Source organism: Argentina anserina, chromosome 2 (assembly GCF_933775445.1).
Source record: "Argentina anserina chromosome 2, drPotAnse1.1, whole genome shotgun sequence".
In the NCBI taxonomy this organism is placed as follows: Eukaryota; Viridiplantae; Streptophyta; class Magnoliopsida; order Rosales; family Rosaceae; genus Argentina; species Argentina anserina.
In genome coordinates this window covers 16088601-16115011 of record NC_065873.1, presented here as the reverse complement: position 1 = coordinate 16115011, position 26411 = coordinate 16088601, and the positions used below count along the sequence as shown (strand labels likewise).

Below are 26411 nucleotides of genomic sequence, written 5' to 3'. Positions count from 1 at the left end.
AAATGGGAGCTGCCTTAGTTTTTATTGAACTTTTTTGGCATATGCTTATGACAAGTATGCACGTTAATCATACATAGAAACTGCAGAAGCATGCACAGATCGATGAGCGGCAGCAGCCCACAATATGAGCGGCATGAGATGGGCAGTGCCGTTATCTCAAAACCAAGTGGTTTTTTGTTTTTTTGTTTTCAATTTTTCTGAGTTTCCCATTACTTCTATGTAAGTAATTTCGATATTTCATGATTTTTGTATTAAATCACAATATATCACAATATTTTGCAAGACACATGTACGTATAACGATCGGCGACGTAAACGATTCTTATGCTCGGTTTATGACTTCCACCTGAATGGTTAATTTATTTGATTTTACTGATTATTGAATTTTTTAACAGCTATATTTGTTTATTAGTATTACCAAAAATATTGAAATAAAAGAGAATTTAGACGTACCTATCTTAACTGCAACTATTCTTCTCCCGTTAATGTTCAGTAACTAATATTAATTAGCATATATTATTTTTGATTCCTTAGATCAAAGAAATAGATGTGTGATAAACTATAATTTTACTTGAATATATTAAGATTACACAGGATTCTTCCCATCTTAACGAGCTCCTCTTTGATTCTACTCATCTACCAAACTGGTCGTTTGAACCTCTATTAGATCTTATAAGAGCTCAGATAGTTGCGTTTCCTATGTCTAGCTGGTCTGGGATCAGCCACTCTGCTAGGATCTGGCTGCATGGTGTGTAGCTAATTTAGCTTTTCAGAGAAAGTGTGAGGACAACTTGTTGTTGCACCTCCGCCATCTCTTGTTCATATTTTACAGTTTGATGCTGTGGCTGGAGATTAGCTTCAGCCTTTTGCTTGCTCCTTGGTTCTGTGCTTGTTTGTACTTCTCCCTCCTTTTAATGAATTTCCAGTTGTCAAAAAAAAAAAAAATACACAGGATCATTTCCTCGTGGATTCATTACACCAACCTTTGAAACTCTATATACGTGTCTGATTTTTTTTTTTGTAAAGAAGTTTGGAACTCAACCTAATTGGGAAGTTCAGCCCCACGCCCGATTCAATTTATTTTAATATTAATATAATTTTGCAAGAGGGGACGTGTAACCTGAACCTCGTGCTACAAGGTCATCTTCACAAATATTCTTGTAGATAACGTCCTAAATGATAGCAGAAGTTTCCTCTAACCAAACATAATGTAAATAAGAAACGCAAGTAAGGTGAGCTAATCTGTCTGCTACACCATTTACTTCCCGAAAAAATATGTCTAATTATAACTGACTGAAAAGCATTAAAAAATACTTACAATCATCAAGAACATGACTTACCTCTGAAAGATTTTCCTCCTTGCTAGAAAGGGCAGCAACTAGGATGGCCGCCTAGTTGCTGAATCACTTTCAATATCAATGTCGTCCCAACCTTGACTAATACCAAGGAGTAAGCCAGCTCTACACCCTCCGCTTCCATTCTTAGAATCGAGTGTGCATGTACAAAAGGCTTAGCAAGTGCGCAATCCCCATACATTAAAATTCCTAGCCACCACCCCTATTCCGCCACAACCGCTATCACCGAAAAAAGCAAAGCGCCGTCAACATTTTTTCAATCTCCCTCGAGGTGGAAATTCCCACTTCATAACAGCACGCTTTTTCGTACTCACTGATTTTGGGTGAACCGGCTGAAACGCCTCCAAATGCCTCCCAACCCACTGATTCATGTTCATGGGATTGCACACCCCACTAAACCCTAAACTCTATACACGTCTCCGATTTCTATTCTATAATATATATAACTGTTAAAAGGATACAATGAAATGATGGCAGATTCAAAAACTGAGTGTAACAAGCAATGCAAGAAGAAAATCAACAAAATCTAATTTATAGGTGCCCCGAAAGACTCCTGAGAGGCTGAGAAATAGCTAATTAAGCCATGCAAGTTTAAACACTACCGATTTTCACCATGATAGACATGAGAAAAACTTACAGCATGCATTTTTTTTCCAGAAAATGTAAGCAAGTTGTGCCACGTACTACATATTAACATCTATAAACACTCCCAATTGTCGATTTCTAAACAATGGAAACCATGTGTTGTTCATGGTTCAAATAAATGGGATATAGAAGAATTTATTGAGTTTCAGCTCGAAACATCTCATATATAGTTTCTTGTCTTCTTATCATATATCATTTTTTAAGTGATACAAGTGTGCTACGATCCATTTTTTTATGTAAAAGATCTTTCTAAATCTTGAGTTAGTGCTAACGAGTTGGCTTTCAAATAATACCGGCACCGAACACGGTAACGAAATATGAGTTCGGCAGGCACGTAGTTTATATTCGTAGCAACTGGCAAGTGTGAACTGCATGTGAAAATAATAATAGGTACGCAATCTCTTTCTCCTCTACTCGATCTTGTTATTATCAGATCAAATTAAATACTTACCAGGCTCTGGATTTTGGACTTGAATCCTTCTACCATGATTTTATGTTTTATATGTCATACCGTCAAAGCTGCAAATAAGAATATCATGAAGAGAACGTACGAAACAACCAACGAAGTAAAACAAAATGAAGAACAACAGTGCTTACTGTTGAAGACGTGTACGTTACTTAAGGAAGTGTAAAATGGAAAACGACATTGTAGATTTTTCTTCTCTTTTATTTTGTCTCTGAACTGTGAAGGACGTAGTTGGAGCCACGTTAAACCCTACTAGGTCCCGTGCACCAGTAACATTTATAACTAATATGGTTTCCAATCAATCAAAATAGCCTTCTTGGTGTAGTCAATGTTCTAAATATCCCGATATATTCTCGATATATCCCCGATATATCCCTGATATTAAGAAAACGATACGATAAGTTGCTTATCGGTCTATTATATCGGTCAACCCGAAAAATCAAGTCAAATGACGATATATCGGGTCAAACCGAGTTTGACCCGATATATCGGTGCTTTTTTTAATATTTTTTAAACCACGTTGTTTTGAAAAGAAAAAAATTAAAGAAAATAAAAGTTTCGTCGATAACATTTAATGACAAAAGAGTTTATGATAAATGATCACCTCTATTTTTTATTAATTAATACTATTTATGTATTTTAATTGTTGAAACAATCAAATATTTTTTTATGAAGTTTATTTAGTACATTTACTTCTATAAGTTTTAATTTCTCAAGTTTATTTGGTATATTTTGATGTATATGTTTATAAATATACTAAATTTAATTAAAAATTAGAAAAAACGATAAATCCGATATAATCCGATATATCTCGATATATCCCGTTATATCCTTATTTTACAAAACCGATACGATGCCGATAACCGCTATTTAGACCATTGGGTGTAGTGGTAAGAGGCTGTAACTTTCTTTCCAAGGTCTGTTGAAACAGCTCACCAAAGTGATCAAAGTCATCAAACCATAGGTTTACATTTAAAGATGACACAATATTTTCGGTGGAATCATACAACTAAGAGATATGTCGTCTTTAATTAATAATTTTGAAATAAATTAAGATTGCTTAATTAGTAAAAGTTTTGTTAATAAATTGAGATTACTTAATTAGTAAAAGTTTTGTAATAAATTGAGATTACTGGATGTAGTACCTACTGATTTAACTGCAGAAAATAACAAAGCCGACGAAAACAGATGAACCAAGAAGCTAGTAGCTGCTGGCGGGAATTTTTTATTATAAGATTACAGAAAATAAATTCGCGCCTTTGTAGTATATATATAGCCAATGCCGATCGATCTAGCTATTATATATAAGTCCAACTTGTAATTTTCAAATGACGCATGAACAATTCAAACTATTGAGTCAGTGACTCGTTAATATATTTCAATTTGGAGATCAATTTGGATTTTTGCATTCCTTCACTCAATGTTGATCGATTCAATTATTAAAGTTTTCATTTCTTAATTTGCACGTTTTAAGTAGCACTGGAAGTCATGTCTGCATTTTGCATAAGGTGGCTACTCATATGATATTTAATAATCCTCAACTTTTTTTAATGAAAAATCATATAGGATGAGCGCGCGTTCTCAGAAAAGGAGCCAGCCATACCTCCATGTCCAAATAGATCGATCATGCATACATATACAGTTGATCAATAATGTTTTGTCTCTCTCAAAATTTCTTTGTATTGGAGTTCACGTATGGCACCATATAAAGTAGGGTTGGACTTTTTGATACCGAAAAAACTGAAACCGGCCATAACCAAACAGCATTGAAGCCGAGAAACTGGAACCGGACGGAATCTTCGTATCGGTGTAAGAAATCAAACCGAATCGAGCAATTGGTGCCGGTTATCAGTTTTATACTTTCAAAAAACCGGTGGAAACCGAACCGAACCGAGAATTGAGAGGTAAGGTTATAACTTGTATTTGGTGACCATATATAATCAGGTGCTTATGCAAAGAATAGATTTCGTAATAAATATATACATGTAGAGCTATGTGATTTTGATTTTTGTATATGTACAATCATGCATGCAGAGATCTAATGTAATGTTTGAGGGTTTTGTCAACTAGCCCTCATGTTAAGACAAGTCAGAACATCTAGTGATGAAGCTCATGAGGTTTAATGTTTATTTTGATTAATTTGTTGTGTTTCAGCAAAACACAATACAATTGTTTAGTTAATATTTGAGTTCTTAATTATTTATTTGGTGAATGTAACTTAATTAAAGTATTGAACTTGTACCTTATTTCTTCACTTTTAATCTTTTTATTTTCATTAGTTAAGTACAAAAGGTCAATAATAATATTAGATTTTGTAACCGAAATAAAAACCGAAACCGAACCAAACTATAGGTTAACCGAAATCGCGGTTTCTATATATATTTTTCGGTTTCGATTTTAAAAAATATGAAACCGAATATTCAGTGTCGGTTTTCGGTTAGTGCTCATAACCGAACCGTTGGCACCGAGTCCAGCCCTAATATAAAGCTAGGGTTTATAATTTCTCTGATGTTGAATGTTGACTGATGAGCTAGAACTTAGAAGTGCGCGCACAAACAGATTATATATATATATATATATATATTTTTTTTTCCTTTTTCTTAGGTGCGGTGGTCTACCTTAATAGTTTTGGTGCGGATTTCTATTTTTATAATATTTTTTGATCGAATTTTCTCATTTTCACTATATAGTATCTAGATAATATTGTATTATACATCTTTGTAAAATTTTAGCCAATTTGGTAATCGTTAATACCCTCAAAAATGCGTTTTTCATTTAAAAATTGAACAGTTCATGTTTGACAGAATTCAGTCAATCCGTTTATTTATTTATTTTGAGGGCCTTAACGATCACCAAATTTGTTGAAATTTTATAGAGATAATCTATATAAAATTATCTAGATATGTGGAGAGGAGGAAATTCGATAAAAAAGTTATGCAAAAATAAAAATTCGCACCAAAACCATTGGTTCAAACCTTCGCAGTCACGAAGCTCTATATTTAATATGTTATATAGTTGAACCTCAATAAATGAATGTTCGATAAATTAATAACCTCAATAAATAATAATTTTCTCCGGTTCCGACTCGGGACTAGTGTATATTACTAAGATTCTCGTTAAATGTATAAGATAAATATTTTTTTTTTGAAATATCTTTAAGTCCCATCAATTATATAAAGGAAAAATTAATTTTTAATAAATTTAAAAAATTAGTTAAAATAATTAATAATTAATCAAATATTTAAAAAAATAATGAATAAATTTCATAATACAAATTAAAGAAACTAATTATTTAAATTACCATTTTAGGTTACTTTAGGCATGAAATTATACCAAATTTGGAAAGTGAATAAATATATAATCCTAACTAAAAATATATATAGTATTCAAACTAAACGATTATCATTCATTCAGCTTTACATAAGCATAAACAACAAAAATTTCTATAAAATAATAATTCATTTATTTATCGATAAATGGATAAACTATTTATTTATCGGTAATATAATAATCTCGCTAAATAATCTTCACAAGTCCTCTCTCAGATTTGTAAGAAACCAAGTCTAGGAATCCCTATTTTCTGTTTCAACAATTTCCCAAGCAATAGGGTACATACCATTATTTCCATCAATACCAATAGCAGACAACAACTGCCCCTTGTGTACCCCCTTCAGATGACATCCATCCAAACCTATTATAGGTCATCATCCTGCCTTCCAACCCTTCTTTAAAGCATCGTAGCAAATGTAAATTTGTTTAAACATAGCAACATCACCATCTAACTCAGTCTAAATCCAAACAGAAGTTCCTGGATTCGTCTTCTTCAACTCCCTTGCATAACTCTCTAACAAGTTGTATTGACCTTTATAAGTCCCTTGAGCTTTTAGCTTTGCCATTCTCCTAGCCCTGTAAGCCATTTAGTATCCAATATCCATCCCGAAATCCCTATTAATAGCATTTTGAATTCCCTCCCTTGACCAATTTCCATCTGCCATAAATTGGTCCATGTACTCTTCAACGATAAATGGAGCATGGAAGTGATAAACCCTTCCCTTGATCAATGAACATTTATGCTCTGGTTTGTAAACCTTGACCATTAATGAAGCAGTCTCTTCATCAGGTGAACTTGCGTAAAGCCAAAAGGGACAGTATGGTGACGTCATGCATCTAACGAGCACCTTGTGCTTTGTGTTTCTTTTAAACCTCAACTCTTTTCTTGTCAATATAGCATGTTTTGAACAGCGTTTTTAAAACCCACAGAGTTTGGAAACACCATTCCAAGCTCAAATTTCGGGTTACTCATGTTAGTTTTCGGGTTAAACTCTTCCCACTCAGAAAATCTCTTTTTGCCTCTAACTCTAAATGGCCCCAAATCTTCACCATCGCTATCAAAACCATGAAAACTTGCAAAACCATCTGATCCATCAGATGCTCCATCGCTTATGTTACCTCCATAACCCATTTGATCAAATTCAGCTACCAAACTAGGATCACCATCCACATGTCTTTCAAACTCAGTTTCATCATCTTTGTCAAATAACTCATAGTCACTATCAACAAAGCCATTGAAATCAGGATCATCAGAATCTGAAGTCTGAGAGCTCCAACAATCATTGGTGACAGGATGTGAGCTTTCTCCATTCCCTCTTGTTTGATACCTCCTTGGAATACTCTCTTTAGGTTTTCCAGCCTTCTTCTTTGGTGCCTCATCCACCTTTTGCTTGTCTTTATCTTTTGCAAAGTTGGAGGTTTGTCATGAATGAACTTGAGAACCCTGAGTGGCAATAGGCTCCCTAATTGAAATCCCAACTGTTGGTCTCGGATATCATGCATGCCTTCTCGGATGGTTATTTGACATGCTTCTGGGCCGATTACTTGCATCCACCCTTGGCCCATTGTTGTGAGTAACTCTAGGCCCAAAAACTTGCAAGAGCTGGTCCACTTGGCACAACAGCTCTCTCGATAGGATTGTGTACCCCATCTGCTTCTTTTGGTTGTTCTCTAAGTGGTGATAATGGCAAGTCATCAATGATATGCCCAGAGTAAACTTGGTGGTCCACTTCATCATCATATACATTCAACTCCCACTCTTGAAACTATTTCCTTCCACTTACACAAACAATGTATAGATCAAGTGTCCTTGTTGTACGGGGAACAAACTGCACCATATCCATAGCATCAAGATCTGTAACTACTGGTAGGTACCCACTTCCCTCTTCACTCCCAGGAATTAGATACCAATACGTGACAAGTCCATGAGTGTATCCCAAATCATGAGCCCATTGGTTAAACCCTGTAACAGAAAGTCTATTTGGATGAACCTCATCCACATACACAACTCCTTGACCACCTCTGTACTGCCTATTAACTCCACCATCACTGTAAAATCTCCCTCTGTGATGAATCCTCACGGTAAACATATTTGGATCTGTCAAACAAAAGGGGTTGTATGTTAGCTGCTATAAATACACCAAAGAGCAAGTAAAAAAAAACACATCAAACATGATAAAAATTTAAATTCATTTTTCGGTTGTCATTAAGACTTCTATTAATTGTGCTAAGTCTTTTCACCCATTTGGGTTGGTGAACAAATTCATTAACTTCAATATCAGTTCACAGCCACGAAACAAAAGCCTTAATCACATGTATATTCAATTCTCAACCAATTTTCTATTTAATATCACCGACAATAGAGTTTTTCTTTTATCAAATTCGAGATGACGACAAAAGGAAAATACATAAATAAACAGTAACTACAAACCCTAAAAAGTCTCTTATTTGACTAAGATAAACAAATGAATATGTTGGACCACAGTCAACACATTATTTGCGTGAAAACAACCAACAATAATGAGATCTGTAAAAAGGAAGGAATATTTTATCCGATACCTCTAAATCCAGCAGGATCTCCACCCAACCTGAAATATCTCCAGTAGGTTGCAATATGCTCCTACAGTTTCGAGTTAAGAGGGGTAAAAGAACAATTGTAAGTTTCGTATTTTCCCTGCCTTATCCGTTCCAGTAGATCTCACAGATTTGAGATCTACTTTTTACAAAATTGTATTTTAAAATGTGGTGTATATATGTTAGTAGTAACTCAAAGTTCATGTACTATTCGTAATTTTTTTTCCTTGTCAAAATTACAACTCTCTCTCTCTCTCTCTCTATCTCTCTCTCTCTCTCTCTGACGATGGCATGTTCCTCATCACCCCAAACAATAAAGCTCTCTGCATCCTCTCATATTCAAATCTCATTTCAATTTTGATCTTAAAACAACCATTGGCACAACTTGACGAAACAAATGGCTGCAACGGCAAAGAGACCCGACGAAGCAGCGAAGGGACTGAAAAAAGTAAGGTGGCATTGTTGGCCGGATTTTGAAATCTAGAAATTTGTTCTTGAAGGTCAGTAGCTTTGAGTGTCATTATTTACTAAGATCATTGAGGGTCAGTAGCTTAATTGCTCGTTTGTTCTGAGCTTATTGAGAGTTAATAGCTTTATCCTTTGAGAAATACTAATCTTGCAAGTTATGCTCACGATTGATGGTGTTCTTGTCCTTTTTATTGAACTTATTTAGTCAATCAGTAGTTTTATCTCTAGAAGGCTCTTATATTAAGCCTACTGAGGGTCAATAGCTTTGTACTATGAGGAATAGTTTGTTTGGTTCGCTTGAAATTGATGGAGTTCTGATTGTAGTTGAGTTTATTAGGGCAGCAACCACATATATAATCTGAAAGGTGAATGGTGATAATTGTGTATGTATCTCAATCTTAATTTGCCACTGAATTTTAGTAGTGTTATTGTGATAGTTATATAGCTTCGTTCTTGACGGTCAATAGCTTTAACCTTTTAAGTTTTAATTTGCCACTAAATCTTAATAGTGTTATTTGATATAAATTTGTGAAAGCACATGGGATATAATTGGTAGTTGGGAAAGTTTCATATACACCTCCGCTTCCCCCATTTGGTTTTTGTTCAAAAGCAAAAACGAGAAGCAACATCTGTCTTACTTTTGAAATTCAACTGTTGGGAGCGATTCTAAAAAAAAGCGGAAATTTAGAGTTACCAAACACCATTAGTTCCACCCCGAAGTGCTTTTGAACCAAAAACAGGTTCCTAAAGCAATGCCAAAGTGGGCCTGAATGTCATTAGTTTTGCTGTAGTCAAAGATACTCTCATCTTCAAATCTGTTCATATTCCCATGAACATGTTTCTCAATTGAAAGCTAATTCTAACTTCTATTGGTATAAGGAAATCAATCATATATGTCTTTATACGTGTACGTGGCGCAGGTGATGACTGGGAAGTCTGCTCGCACGAGATCATCATCGGATTTTTGCATTAATGCCCTGAAAGAGCTAGCATATTAGATCACAGAAAAATGACATAATTGTCTAGATTAGGGCTGTTAATCGGTTCCGATTCCTGAAGAAACCGTTGGAACCGAACCGTTTAACAGCAGTTTAATTCGGTTCCTAGAAAAAAAAATGAAGTTATATAGTAGAATCGAACCGTTTTTAAAACAGTTCGGTTCGGTTCGGTTCGGTTTTAAAATTTAGACTAACCGTTGGATTTTAAGTATAACAAATACTAACTGTTAGATTTTAGACTCACTTTCCCTTCAGTATCCCAAAGAGGAGACTGTTACTCTTGGACCTGATGTCCGTGACGGAGAGCATGTTTTTGGTGTCGCTCACATCTTTGCCTCCTTCAATGACGGAGAGCAGTGGTCGACTAATTTCACACAAACCACGGTGGAAATCTGCGGAACTCATCCGGAATTGGCAGAATCTCGTGGGTTCAGGTCTTGATCACACTGTGGAAGTAATGTATTCGACGTGAAGTGAATTTTCGTCAAGGCAGGTGGGGGTGGTGGCAGAAGAGATAGATAGGAATTGTGATATTCCGCTGAGTTTTGAAGACGCATTTCCATCAGTTTGCAATTGGGTTTGTCAGATCCTTATGTGCAACAAGTTAGTAACAAGTTATTATCGATTTGGAATCGAAATTCACCCTTGTGTATGTGTATGTGGATGTGAGTTTCCTCAAATGGGGTGAAATTAGATTCATAGGATTTATGTTGTATGTTATTTATTTGAATTACCCAGTCGTGATCTCAACTGAAATACTAATGCCTTCTGTTTCACAGTGGATTACATGATATAGAATCCCTTAAATGATAAGTCAGAGACTTCCTCCTTTTTTCCTTATCAACGCACATGAGAAGCAATGCAGTTAGTGTAGATGAAGAAGAATATGAACAGTCAACCACCCACTTTAGATTTCAGCCAGTCCATTTTTCATTTGTGACCACGCTCTCAGCTGATTTCGTTGTTGGAAAATTGAAGTTTATGGTAAGTATAGACGAGGAATAATGTTTTTGTGTCATACTGATGGATTGTACATCCTTTTAGAAAAGTAATTGTGCTTACTTCATTTCTTTGGCAGAAACAAAGATTTACAAAATCTGAAATCACATATCTACTTGTCATACTTCATGTGTAAGAATTGTAGTGATGATGGCTCATTTTGGTGAAAGGAAACTGAAGATGAATATGTCCAATTCTGGCTTTAATTTTCAAGTGTGAGTCCTTTTCAAATTACTGTATATATGTGCAGGAGGAGAACATGGGGTTGAACGAGCAGAAGATTGATTATTAGTGGACGATTACATGTCCTTGCCATTTACTCAAAATGTAAGTCCCATAATGTATTATTTACAGTGTGCTCATGATATTGCATATTCCTTACTCTTATTTTGCTAAAACTAAATTTGAGGATGCTGATTTTGGATCTGAAGGTGATTAGTGAGACTCTAATAATGGCAAATATTATCAATGCTATTTGAAGAAAAGCTCTTTGAGATGTCGAAATCAAAGGTCAGAATTACACTCTAAGAACCTAATACTTAAACTAAAACCACGTCTTCAACTGTTTTCTATGTTTTTTTAAATTAACAAAACAGTGGAAATTCATAAGTATGAATATGTATATTTATATGTACATGAGGGTAGGCACTTCGAGTTGCTTATGATTTCGATGTTGGATTTTACAGGGTATTTGATTCCAATAGGATGGTGTGTTTTGGTGTCTTTAGTTCTATCCACATGGATGAAGAGAACTATGAACATCCATATCAGTTTGTTCCATGGAGATGGGAGGTAAGTTAGAGGTTTATTAACTAGTTTTATATTTCACTTTCTCTTGATGATAACCCAAACTCTGTGTCTTTGCTTGTGTACTAACTAATCATGCATATAATACATATTAATTTCTTTGACATTGCAAAAGGGAGAAGCTGTTTTAAACTAAAGTACTAGTTATACCCCATTTAGTGGAAGACAGAGACTATGCCCTAATTTGGAATTATCTTATCCCGAATTACCAATTTTCTCATATTTCTTGTCACCAGTTATAAGTATGATATACTCAAACTAACATCAGTCTTGAATTTAAGACAATGTTTTTTTGGAACCATCATGGAACCGTTAGAAACCCAACCAAACGGTTCCTGTGCTAAAAAATACAAAAACCGAACCGTTTAAATAACACGGTTTGGTTTACGGTTCCATCTATTTTTAGCTGTTTTGGAACCGTTTACAGCCCTAATCTAATCATCCGCAAGTTTAATTTTTTTTTTTTTTTTGCACTTTCAAATAACACTGGATGAAACAAAAGTGTGGTAAACAAAAAATAAAATAAAAAAACATGTCAAAAATGTGTAAAAAACTATTGTCATTAAAATTTAAAATCTCTAAAATGGCCTCAGTAGCTCACAGCACTAACACGATTTGGATAGGGTTCTGTCGTGGTGGAGAGACCTTGACCGTTAATATTTTATTTCGTCAAATTATTGAGCATAGGCTGGCTTCAATATATGCGCACACAGCAAGCAATATAGTAAGCGAAGATATACCGGAGAGTAAGAAATTGCCGAGAAATGTCTTAAATTAATATGTTTTTCAAATTTTGTTTTTGCCCAAATGGAATAATAAATTAATAGGTGTACTCGTTTGACTGTTTACTTATTCTCAGAGATGACCCTGTATGTAGCTTCCTACTTCGCACGCGAGCCCTTACTTACACGCCTATCAACTCTTCGCAACCAGCACTATATATACAGCTTCCTCCTTCCATTCTATATCAAACTCAAACCAACAAAGAAAACAACAAGAACAGCAACACATACAAGCCCTGTTCAGTTGTTCAGTTTTCCAAAGCTCACCTTTCTCTCTTCGATTTCCCCGGCTGATTGTTTGGAATCTTAAACATCCAACGTACTTAAGATGGAAGTCGGAAAGAGATCGGCGATGGAGCACAACACCAAGTCAGGCAAGCCTTTGAAAATGAAGGTCAAGTTTGCCGACCATGAAAAGGATGGCGTCAAGGCCTCAGACGCCTTGCCTTTTCCTCTGTACCTGACAAATGCGGTCTTCTTCGCTCTCTTTTTCTCCGTCGTATACTTCTTGCTTACAAGCTGGCGTGAGAAGATCCGTACCAACACTCCTCTACATGTCATCGATCTCTCCGAGATCGTTGCCATCATTGCGTTTGTAGCATCCTTCATCTACCTCCTTGGCTTCTTCGGCATGGATTTCGTTCAGTCTCTCATTCTCCAGCCTAGTAATGACATTTGGGCTGCCGACGATGATGAAGAGATTATTTTTAAGGAGGACGCTCGCAAAGTTCCTTGTGGCCAGGCACTTGATTGTTCAATTCCCAAAATGGCCCCGATTGCATCACCAAAAGCTGCTCCTAAAGTTGAACCAAAAGTGTTTGAAGAAAAGGCAATGATCGAGACTACAACACCAACCGAAGAAGATGAAGAGATTATCAAGGCTGTTGTGGCTGGAACCATTCCTTCATACTCACTCGAGACAAAGCTCGGGGATTGCAAGAGAGCAGCTTCTATTAGGCGTGAGGCTTTGCAGAGAGTTACAGGCAAGTCACTTGAGGGTTTGCCTTTGGAGGGATTCGATTACGAGTCTATTTTGGGTCAATGCTGCGAGATGCCAGTTGGGTATATCACCATTCCTGTTGGGATCGCTGGGCCTCTTATGCTTGATGGAAGAGAGTTTTCTGTTCCCATGGCTACAACTGAAGGTTGCTTGGTGGCTAGTACCAACCGTGGTTGCAAAGCTATCAACTTGTCTGGTGGAGCTTCCAGTGTGCTATTAAAGGATGGAATGACCAGAGCACCAGTTGTCAGATTCAATTCTGCTAAACGAGCGGCGGAGTTGAAGTTCTTCATGGAAGACCCTGCTAACTACGAAACTATATCCATGGTTTTCAACAAGTCAAGCAGATTTGGTCGACTTCAGACAGTTAAATGTGCTGTTGCAGGGAAGAACCTCTACATGAGGTTCTGCTGCAGCACCGGTGATGCTATGGGGATGAACATGGTCTCTAAAGGTGTTCAGAATGTCCTCGACTTCCTCCTGAATGACTTTCCTGACATGGATGTCATTGGCATTTCCGGTAACTACTGCTCTGACAAAAAGCCTGCTGCTGTGAACTGGATCGAAGGCCGTGGCAAGTCTGTAGTTTGTGAGGCTGTGATCAAGGGAGAGATAGTGACTAAGGTGTTGAAAACTAATGTGGCCGCATTAGTGGAGCTTAACATGCTCAAGAACCTAACTGGTTCTGCAGTTGCTGGTGCTCTTGGTGGTTTCAATGCACATGCCAGCAACATTGTTTCCGCAGTCTACCTCGCTACTGGTCAAGACCCTGCTCAGAACATTGAAAGTTCTCATTGCATCACCATGATGGAAGCCATAAATGACGGAAAGGATCTTCACATCTCAGTGACCATGCCTTCAATTGAGGTCGGCACCGTAGGGGGAGGAACTCAACTTGCATCTCAGTCTGCTTGTTTGAACTTGCTTGGAGTGAAGGGAGCTAACAGAGAAGCGCCGGGATCAAACGCAAGGCAATTGGCTAGTGTTGTAGCTGGCTCTGTTCTTGCTGGAGAGCTATCTCTTATGTCTGCTATTGCAGCTGGACAGCTAGTCAAGAGCCACATGAAGTACAATAGATCTAACAAAGATGTCACAGCAGTTTCTTCTGCTTAAGAGAGATTGCAACCCTTTGATCTCGAAATTTTTTGTATATTGATCACTTTGTAAATTTCTTCAGAAATATAATCTTCTTATTCTGCACAGTACATATATACATTGGCACTTCAAAATTAATTGGAGAATTAAGTCCCCGTCGGGAGTAGAGAATGCTCAAATTTATCCAAGACATTTAGCGTCGGTACTTTGATATCGTTACATTGGTACTAATATCAGTTTTGAGCCTGTGATAATAACCAGATGGGAATTGGAGTAATTATTTCCATTTGTGTTTGGTGGACATGCTAATGAATCTTTCATATGTTCAATCTAACAACTTTGAAAATTCGTTTCTATCTCATATATTTTTCATCTGATAATTTTCTTTTCTTGGGCCTTTGTATGGATTGAGGAAGTCAAAGACGAGAATAAGTACGTGTGCATTGTTTATCACAATGAAATAATATGATTAATTGGTAGAAGTGTCACGTAGTATTCCGATACAAATAATTCCACATTTGCTATTAAAAAACAACTAACGAATTTAGAAAAGCTAAACACAGTAATATCATAACTCTTAAATATATATTAGAACCATCCAAACAACATGACCAAATATATTACCCGCAAGTCGATAAAAAGATAGTGTATTCCATCAAGGGGTTTAGCTTGAAAAGATATACTCATATAAGTTATGTTGAAAGTATTTTGCATTAGAGGAAGATATAGCCATCTTTCTATCTCTAAGGTGCGTTGACCACCTTTTGCTTTATGGGTTTTTTTAGGTTCTAAGTTGAAGAGAGTTGTCTAAGCTCTAGTGTTCTATTGCTTCTCCTTCCCCACCAAACTCCATCAATGAGGCCATGTGAGTGAAGTAGACTTCGGTTGGTGATTCTCAATTAACAATCAGAAAAGTTACTATGTGTATTCATAAAGGTTTGACTCTTTTCATAATATCAATGTGTTCTATATAAGATTGAGACTAATCACAATTTTAATTTAGACAAAATTGCTAAAATACACCTTAAATTTGGTTAAAATTGTCAATTTGTACCTCAAACTTGTATTTGAGTCAATTTACCTCCTAAACTTGGTAAAAATTACCGATTTGCACCTCATCCGTTAAATTTAACTGTTTCTATCCAATTTTGCGTCACATGTTATGCACATGAGGGGTATGTTGTCATTTTCTATTTATATTTTTCTTAAAGATAAATAAAAATATTCTTTAAAATGAGGATTATTTTTTTAATCAAATTAGTTATTTACTGTTCCGGGAGAATTACTACTCTACCATTGTGTGTGTCTTAGCCTAATAGGTTTCCTGTTAGGAGATAGATTAACATCTATGTAATAGATTATGACTCTGAATCCTACGAGATTGTGGTTTTGTAATGCCTATATATAGACACACATATCATTCAATAAATATACAGTTATTTCATCCTGCATCATTTACATCTTTTTTCTACATATTTAACCCTACTTCGAATTATATATTCAACATACTCACCCATTAAAATAGTGTGTTGTGTATATATATATATATATATATATTTATATGTACACATTGTTGGAGGAGGAACAAAACGAGAATAATAACGACGTAATGGAACAGAACGTAACCGTTTATTGATTGATAATGTGGCCTATATATAGGCATTATATAACCACAATCTCGTAGGATTCGGAATCATAATCTATTACAGAGATGCGAATCTATCTCTAACAGGAAACCTAATAAGGCTAAGACACACACAATGGTAGAATAATAATTCTCCCGGAACAAATATTTATTTTTAATTTTCAATGTATTTATTTATATTTTTCTAATATCTTTTAACATATCATATCACCTAAAATAATAAATATATAAATCAATAACATGTTTCGAAAAAAAAACATTGTAGCAAGTGTTTCACTTAAGTGATTTTTGTTTGAGGATGAAATACTTGTATCTTATTGAATGATATGGGGGCCTATATATAGGCATTTACAACACCACAATCCCGTAAGATTCGGAGTCCTAATCTACTACGGAGATGTTAATCTATCTCCTAACAGGAAACCTATTAGGCTAAGACACACACAAGGGTAGAATAGTAATTCTCCCGGAACACTCCCCCTTGTGTCGCATGCCTAGGTTGCATGGTGCACACATCGTTGCCTCGGTAAAAACCTTGTCAAGCAAAACAAAAACCTCTTGGGTAAAACAAAAGCTTGATCGAAGGGAAAAAGAGCACAACGCACCAACTACTTAAGGATCTTAACATGTGATGTAGACTCCCCCTGAAGTCTACCAAACTCTAGTGTTCCGATAAACGACGCATGCCAATGCTCTTCACATGTTTCACAAAAGTAGATTTAGGCAAAGACTTGGTGAACAAATCCGCAACATTGGATTCTGAACTCACTTGATTGATCTGAACATTCAAGAACTTCTGTTGTTGAACGTTGTAGAAGAACTTAGGCGAAATATGCTTGGTGTTGTCTCCCTTGATGAAACCTAACTTCGTCTGCTCTATGCAAGCAGCATTATCTTCATAAATGCACGTAGGTTGATCAGTTGTAGAGACTAATCCACAAGAATCACGAATATGGCGAACAAGTGATCGTAGCCAAACACATTCTTTCACTGCTTCATGGAGAGCGATGATCTCCGCGTGATTCGAAGAAGTAGCAACAAGAGATTGCTTTGTGGATCTCCAAGATATCGCCGTATTCCCAATGGTAAACACATAACCGGTTTGAGAACGAGCCTTGTGAGGGTCAGAGAGGTACCCTGCGTCGGCATAACCAACTAACAAGTTGTTTGGAGTCTTTGCATCGGGGGAAAGAGCTGCACGGGACCGGTGGCTGCTCTCGGCACCGCGCACGGTCTCCACGCCATGGCGGCCGGCGGCGTCGCTGCGGCGTACGGCGGCAAGGCCGGGGTCGGTGACGGCGGTGGTGTGGGGAGATACCGTGGCGGTGTTCTCTCTGCAATAGGGGTAGAACAATCCCATGTCAAGGGAACCTTTCAAGTATCGAAACAAATGCTTGATTCCATTCCAATGACGTAGCGTAGGTGCGGAGCTAAATCTAGCCAATAAGTTTACTGCGAAAGATATGTCCGGTCTAGTGCATTGAGCAAGATACAATAGTGCCCCAATCGCACTAAGGTATGGAACTTCAAGACCAAGAACGTCTTCATCATCCTCTTTAGGACGGAAGGGATCCTTCTTGATATCTAGACTTCGGACGACCATGGGAGTAGACAATGGACTGCATAGATCCATATTGAAACGTCGAAGCATCTTCTGCGTGTAATTTGACTGATGCACTAAGATGCCGTCGGCCCTATGCACAAGCTCAAGGCCGAGACAAAATTTCGTCCTCCCTAGGTCTTTCATCTCAAATTCCGACTTCAGATAAGACACGGTCTCTTCAATCTCATCAAGAGTGCCGATTATGTTCATGTCATCAACGTAGACCGCAACGATGACGAATCCGGAATTTGTCTTTCGTATGAACACGCATGGGCATAGTTCATCATTCTTGTAACCCCTTCTCACCAAGTATTGATGCAACCGATTGTACCACATTCTTCCGGATTGCTTTAACCCGTACAACGAACGACGTAATCTGACTGCATGAGCACTCCGTGGTCTGGAGGCACTTGATGGAGGTAAAGGTAGTCCCTCAGGAGCTTTCATGTATATCTCTGCGTCAAGATCCCCATAGAGATAAGCTGTGACCACATCCATAAGCTGCATGTTTAGTCTTTCGGACACTACCAGACTAATAAGGTAGCGGAAGGTAATGATGTCCATAACAGGAGAATAAGTCTCTTCATAGTCAATACCAGGTCGTTGTGAGAATCCTTGCGCCACGAGTCTTGCCTTATGACGCACGATCTCGTTCATCTCATTTCGCTTACGAACGAAGACCCATTTATGTCCAACATGTTTGACATCTCTTGGAGTCAATTCAACCTTTCCGAAGACTTCTCGCTTCGCTAATGAGTCAAGTTCTACCTGGATTGCTTCGTTCCACTTCGGCCAATCTGCTCTGCGTTCGCATTCAGCTACAGAGCGAGGTTCAACGTCGTCTTCAGACATGATCTCATGTGCGACGGAATAAGCGAAAACGTCATCAATGCATGTAGTGGCTCGGTTTCGGACCGACTGCTCACTTGTGTAGTTCACTGATATTTCGTTGTTCTCTGGCATCAAACAAGGTTTCATAGCGTCCCACGGAAACACTTGAGTTGATTCATGGACATAGCTGTAATCAGAGACAACTTCATACGATGGTGATTCATCGTTGATGACGCGCTGTGCCTTAGTCATTCGCTTCTTTCTAGGTTTTGAATCCCTAGAGTTTATCGGTCTTCCCCTTTTTCTTTGAGGAGCCGAGGCCGAAGCTGCTCCATGCTGGGCCATCTCAGCATCGTCGCCACAAGGGGCGCCGGCAACACCACGACGTACGGTGGTGCCGCCGTCGGCCTCCGTCCCACTGTCAGGGGCGGTGCCAACGTTGCTAGGTCCAGGAGCTTGTCTTCCACGCCCGTATTTCGGGACATCCAACCGTGCCGGTACGTTCGCAGCGGGTATGTTTGATCTCGTCACTTTAGCAATATCTACAAAGCCGTCGGGCATCGAATCCGCGACTTTCTGGAGGTCGATAATGCGTTGCACTCCTAACTCACTTTGAGCAGTGCGGGGATCATAATGAGACATAGTGGGGACACACCACGTCAATTCCTGACGTTCATTTGGAATGATAACATTCCCATCTCCCCCTAACGACGGGAAGCATGTCTCATCAAAGTGACAATCTGCAAATCTTGCAGTAAAGAGATCTCCGGTGGTTGGTTCTAAGTAGCGGACAATCGTTGGGGAATTATAGCCAACATAGATACCTAATCGTCTCTGAGGACCCATCTTAGTACGCAGCGGAGGCGTAATAGGCACATAAACGGCGCAACCAAAGATGCGTAAGTGTGAAATATTGGGTTCGTAACCAGTTACCATCTGGTACGCACTAAACGCTTGGTTAGCCGCGGGTCGGAAACGAATAAGTGTCGCTGCATGCAACACTGCATATCCCCACGCAGAGACCGGCAGGTTAGTACCCATAACCATTGCCCGAGCAACAAGCTGAATACGCTTGATGGTAGCCTCTGCTAGACCGTTCTGTGAATGAACATGAGGAACGGGATGTTCAACTTCGATCCCAATAGACATGCAGTAATCATCAAAAGTTTTGGAGGTGAATTCTCCAACATTATCCAAACGAATGGATTTGATAGTATAATCGGGGTGGTGAGCCTGAAGTTTGATGATCTCAGCTAATAACTTAGCAAATGCAGCATTCCTTGTGGATAGCAATGCGACGTGTGACCAACGCGTCGATGCATCAACCAATACCATAAAATATCGAAAAGGTCCGCATTCTGGTTGAATAGGTCCACAAATGTCACCTTGGATACGTTGTAAGAATGGAATGTTCTCGGTTGAAGCCTTAGCAAAAGAAGGACTTCCTTGAAATTTAGCAAGAGAACAAGCTTTGCAAAACGAGCGATGGGCATCAGAAATTGTCATGGAGGCATGTGAAAGCACGGGAGGCATCACAAGCTCCTGTGAAGGAGGGGATGCCGCCACCGACGGCATGAAAGCCGTGGAGCTGCCGAGTGAGGTATGCTCGGCCTCACCATGCGGTGCATGGGTCGGCACGGCCTCACCGTGCGGAGCACGGGTGAGGTGATCCTCCAATCGCTTCCGGGACTTGAAAAATGGATGACCATGTGAATTCTTAAGAATTCTAATCATCATATCACGTCCAGGGTGCCCGAGACGGGCATGCCAAAGCATATAAGAGTCTGAATCACAAAAGTTGCGTTCAACCGCATATGATTCAAAGATCCGAATGGAAGTAAGATACAAACCATTCCCAAGACTCTTCATCTTCTCTAAGATGCGGCGATGGCCTGCTTTCTCAGAGGTAACGCAAAGATATTCCTCTCCATTCTCAACATAAGTATCGAGGTGAAAACCATTGGCACGTATGTCCTTAAAACTTAGCAAGGTGCGGGGAGACTTCGGCGCATAAAGAGCGTCTACGACGTTAAGAGTCGTACCATCAGGCAACATGAAAGAAGCAGTGCCTCTTCCTTGAATGATGGATTTCGAGCCAATCATTGTAGTCATCGAAGAAGTCGAAAACACTAGATCCGTGAACAACTGCATGTGCCGTAGGACAGTGTGGGTGGTTCCGCAATCAGCTAGACATTCGATTTCACCGCGGGACATCTACAAAATGACAATTAAGAGAGTCAGCGACACGGGAACAATTCTATACAATACGCCGTAGGATATTGTAAGAAAGGGAATCGGAACGAAGGTCGATCCCATCGAATGTATCACATGGCAATAGTACTGCATTCTTCAACTAAAGAGTTGGAAATCATGGTATTGAAGCAGTGAAATACCAAACAGTAAACGAGGGTGGTATAAACCATCCAAAAATGGTGTGGAAACACACACAAAGAGTACCGGTGAGTGCATATAACGGACTTGGAGAAAACCGGAAAAACAAACCGGAAAACCATGTCAAAAGAACTCTAAACCGGGTGAATTTTGGACGAGGAAAACGTGGCAGCAGGGGCTGCTGCAATATGCCGGAAGAATCACGAGAAAACGACGAAAAAATCATCGAAAAACTCGGTGGAAAACCGGCGGCACCTATTTCCGGAAAAACCGGCCGGCGGCTGTCGAAACTGGCCGGTATGGAGGCCGGGACTTCAGGTCCGACAGGGGACGCCGGCAGGAGCCGAGTGGCGGTGCCGGAAACGCCGGGAAATGGCCGGCAGACGGCGAATACGCCGGCAAAACGTGCCGGAAACGCCGGAATAGTAACCGGGGCCGGCCAAGGCAAAACAACGTCGATTTTCGACGTTCCGAGGTTCGTTTTCCGAATTTTAATTCCAAATTCACAATGTAGTGCTATTGGGGTCCCATGTGACCCAAAAACGTCCAATTTAAAAACCACGTGAGTTGCACACGTTGATCATCATGCTAAGTGTCGGATAAATAAAATTCTCAAAGAGATCGTCTTGTAAGCAAGAATTGAGAAATTTGATTGAATGCCAATCTTTAATACATCACACATGAACTTCTAATTCCAAAATCAAAAGACTATTACAAAGTCAATGAAAATAACAATGGCGGTCGGCCATAACAATACTTGAATCATAACGCTAAAGAAGCGAAAACGACTAATCAAAGTCGGGAGTATCCATGGTAGCAACCGGAGGCCTAGCTTTAGAAGCAAGGGGCTCGGGTTTCATGGAGATATGGTGAGTCTCGATCTCACGGTCCTCATCCACATGATTCGATTCGGGTTGTAGAAACTTCTTGTAGGCGGAGTAAGCCTTGATCATCTCTTTGCTAGCGCGACAATCGCGATTAAAGTGCTTAAAGGAGCCACATTTGAAGCATGGAGACATGCCATTACCGGAAGTGGAGGCATTAGGAGGTGCACGGCCTCCTTGGAGTGTGGGACGGTGACGGCCTCCCCCTGAGGGTGCGGCGCCGCCACCATCACGGGTCCATGTATTGGACCGAGGCCGAGATCGGCCTTGTTGCCTCCCACCACGAGAGTTGGTATTTTGGTGCTGATATGGAGCGCTCCTTGATGGATTCTTTTGCTTAGGAGCTTTCCCATAGTTAGACTGTGGCGTAGAAATTCTTTTAGTGCCAACAGGTCTATTGTTGTTGTTGAGGAGAATCTCAGAATGTCTCTCCTTCTTAGCTAAGAGTGCCATTAGGTCGGCAAAAGACCGGATCTTCCCTTCCTCTACATGAGTGCGGTACGTATGAGCTTGAACCTCATAGTTGATTGGAAACGTGTCCAATGTCTTATTGAGAAGATCTAGGTCGGTCTTGATGACACCAACAGTGCCAAGATCGGATTGCAAGCATAGCATATCCTGATTGAAATCATCCACTCTCTTATAGTCCAATAGACGGATGTTATCTCATCTAACGGTCAATTCAGGAAGAAGCTTATCATGAACGTTGTTGTACCGCAAGCGTAGTTTGTCCCATAATTCTTTAGGATCTTTTACGTTCATGTATTGCCTCTTGAGAGTTGCATGGATGTGACGTCTCATAAAAATGAGAGTCTGAGTCTTAGCCATGGGTGGGAAATCAGCAGGAGGGTCGGCAAACATGCCTTCAATCCCTCGGCTCTCGAAAGCGAGTTCCATGTCGGAAACCCAGCGGTGGTATTCCTTTCCTTCTAGATCAAGGAGGCCAAATTCCGGTCGAGATGGCGATGACATCTACAAACACGAATACGGAATCGATTAGATTCAAGTATAATAGGAATTAGAAGGGGTGACGTATATGGTCACAAGAAAAATCGATGCAAGCGGCGATACTCATGATCGCACCCAAAACAGCGGTGCACTCAGGCGACCACACGAAAATCGATTAACTTCCCTTTCAAAACAATCGTGACTCCCCCAGGACCGTCACACAGAAAACATCGACCAAGAGGGGAAACCCATCCCTCTATAGTCTCATCAGCGTTATAAGAAAGGCCGGAATTAAGACAAGAAGAAGGCTAATAGCGCCCGATATAATATATCTATACGTTCAAAAGCGGGAACGTTTATAAAAATTTACCTTGGGAGGTTTGTAGTATACGGGAGTAGCTTCTCTTGAGCGAAGTCCTTGCTTGTGATTTTCACGTCTCTTGCGTGAATATGCGGGAGGAGCAATTTTGAATGCTTTGAGGCGAGCAGCGAGCGGCGAGCGGCGAGCGGCGAGCGGCGAACGGCGAGCGGCGAATGCGGCGAACAGCGAGCGGCGAATGCGGCGAGCGGCGAGCAGCAGGGCTGCGGGCAGGGGCTGCAGGGCTGCGGAGGCTTGCGAGGGGCAGGGGCTGCGAGGGCAGGCAGGGGCTGCGGCGGCAGGGGGGGCTGGAGGGAAGAAGAGAGAAAAATTTCGGAAGGCTCTAAAAGATTCAGGGTTTTAGGGCTTCGTGCTGATAACGTGTTTGAGGATGAAATACTTGTATCTTATTGAATGATATGGGGGCCTATATATAGGCATTTACAACACCACAATCCCGTAGGATTCGGAGTCCTAATCTACTACGGAGATGCTAATCTATCTCCTAACAGGAAACCTATTAGGCTAAGACACACACAAGGGTAGAATAGTAATTCTCCCGGAACAATTTTATTAATTTATTTCATTATTAAATATGCATAAATATATAATGACAATACTGCCCCTCAAAATGCATAACATGTGACTTAAAATTGGATGGAAAATATTAAATTTAACGGATATGGTGCAAATCAGCAATTTTACCAAGTTTATGAGGTAAATTGACTCAAATGCAAGTTCACGGTGCAAATTGACAATTATGACCAAATTTAGGGTGCAAATCAGCATTTTTGCCTTTAATTTATTTAGCTTTTGACTGGCTTATGGAATTCCCTATATTATATCATTTATTGTGATATTTTTCTAGATACACCGTTTGAGAATTCCTTTTATTCATCTAATCATGCCCTAATAGAGTTTAAGTGAATAAATAAATAAAACAATCAGAAAAGGGTCATAACTCATAATAAGGTCTCTCATATCTTAAAACGCAGGTGTTATCAAACTGTGCCATTGCGTTTTTTTAACAGCGGCATTGCGAATTCCAATTTACAGTAAGATTTGTCTAATTGTGTATGCAATCAATAGAAACTTTGTACTCGTTCTTGGTTTCCATTGGTTTTGATCTCTTCCTTTAGCTGATTGATCATAATTCTTTTGTTCTTCTTTTTGTTTTCTTAGTTTCTGCGCTCTGGATAGATCTTTATAGCCCTGATTCAATTCAAATCAATTGTCTATTGATTCGTTTTGAATATCAACTTATATTTGCTTAATTCGGGTCTAATTTGCTAAGCATCTTTCACTTTGGTAGTTTAGATACTTCGTCAATTTGCTGCCTACTTAATCTGGTGTCGTTCTTTGTCAATTTGTTGAAATATCCTTGATGCGGTTGTTGGTTTTGTCCTATTTTGTTTCTGGATTTTTTGACATCGCCGTTGTTATATACTTGCTTCTATCTCAATTTCGTTGTTTAGATTTCATACTAATTTTTGTTGCTAGGTTTTTGAAGTATGTCGATAACTACACTGACCTTTGTAAGAGGTTCATAGTGTGTTAACTGGATACGGGTTCATGTGTCCCGAGTTTGGAGACTAAAATGTGAACATAGTAGAGACTTATTAGTTTGCTTGATGCATAGGTTACATAGTATTGTTTTAGTTTAGTTTTTTTTTAAAGGTAGAACACCTAGAAAAGTCTAGGGGCCGCATGTGTTATTTGATAGAAATAAATTTTGCAAGGGGGGAGGGGGGGGACAACGAACTTAAACCCCGTGCTACAGAAGGTAAACCACATGTATCCTCGTAGAACACATCCCGAATAAAGTCAGGAGGCTCTTCAAACTATAAACTATCAACATAACCACCACAAGCAAAGTGAGCTAGACGATCTGCTACACTATTTGCTTCCCGGTATGTGTGCCTTATCGTAAAAGAAGGAAACGCCAAAAGATACCGTTTACAATCCTCTATGACTCGACCCATATCCGATAAATCTACTCCACCAGAACTCAGAGCTGCAACTATTAGGCACTAATTAGTGATTAAATATTAATTAAAAGTAAGAATGAGTTATTTTACTAGACCTTCAATAAGGCGTAAGTGTTAAGTTCTACTTAGATGAAAACTATATTTATTTCTTAAACTATGACAGATATCAGATCAAGTGAAATAAGATTTTCTGAAAACTAACTTGGTTGATTGATGTTGTTGTAATCTATCAATGTTCTCCTAGAATCTCTCATTGATATCTCTTTTGTTAATGGGACAAAATAAATGAGAATAACGTAAGAGCTCTAGCATAGATCAAAATGATATATATATATATATATAGTTCCTATCCAGAGTGAAGTTTCACTTGAAATTTCAGAGTGAAGTTCCAATTTTGGCACACTTTTCGGTCAAATTTTTTCACCATAAGCAATTCAATATTTATGTATGCTATTCAAGATCATCTCTACAAAGTTTCATCCAATTTGACAATGGTTTGAGCTTTCAAAATTGATATTTACACGAACTGTTCACGTTGAACAGTTTTAATTTATTCATTGATTTAATCTAATTTTAATACCTTAACGATGTCCAAATTAGATGAAATTTTGTAGAGATGATCTTGAATAGCATATCTAAATATTGAATTGCTTATGGTGAAAAAATTTGACCGAAAGTGTGCCAAAATTGGAACTTCACTCTGAAATTTCAGAGTGAAGCTTCACTCTAGATAGAGACTATATATATATATATATATATATATATATGCAGTGATTTTCTCTAACTGCTTATTAGAAGTTAGTTAACAGTTCCTTCCATCAAGGAACTGCCTAACCACCTTAATCTGATTTATCGTTGTCCTAATATCTTGTATTTGAATTTCAAATCCTAAACAAAACTCTACTACACAATATCAATCCGATAATATATAATGTGCAGTAATATTTATGTAACAACCTAAGTCCATAAAATTCAGTTACTGATATAGAAAATATATAATGCTAGTTCATAAAATTCTTTTCTGCATAATGTAATTCAATTACAGTAAGCGTGTTAGTGTTATGTATGTATATGTGATTAATTGTTGTTTTATGTATATATATTATGTTTATTTTATATACACCATCTTTACTTTTTAAAATGTTTTGAAAATTTGCGCGTTTATAATCGCGGGACTTTGACAAAGATATGAAAAATTAAAGACAAGCGTAGTTGATGAGATATGATTATTTAAGTAATTGACCT

At 38.6% G+C, this 26411-nt stretch overlaps 1 protein-coding gene and 1 long non-coding RNA gene across 2 annotated transcripts; both read left to right on the top strand.

Moving 5' to 3' along the window:
- Nucleotides 1-11083: 11083 nt before the first annotated feature.
- On the top strand, nucleotides 11084-11740 carry LOC126784756 (uncharacterized). The gene is made up of 2 exons (XR_007670982.1): nucleotides 11084-11161; nucleotides 11521-11740. It is a non-coding gene; the product is annotated as an uncharacterized LOC126784756 (long non-coding RNA).
- Nucleotides 11741-12624: 884 nt separating this feature from the next.
- On the top strand, nucleotides 12625-14628 carry LOC126783784 (3-hydroxy-3-methylglutaryl-coenzyme A reductase 1-like). The gene has a single exon (XM_050509317.1). It carries the CDS (start codon nucleotides 12752-12754, stop codon nucleotides 14534-14536), a length of 1785 nt encoding a protein of 594 aa, XP_050365274.1. The 5' UTR covers nucleotides 12625-12751; the 3' UTR covers nucleotides 14537-14628.
- The last annotated feature ends 11783 nt before the right edge of the window (nucleotides 14629-26411 follow it).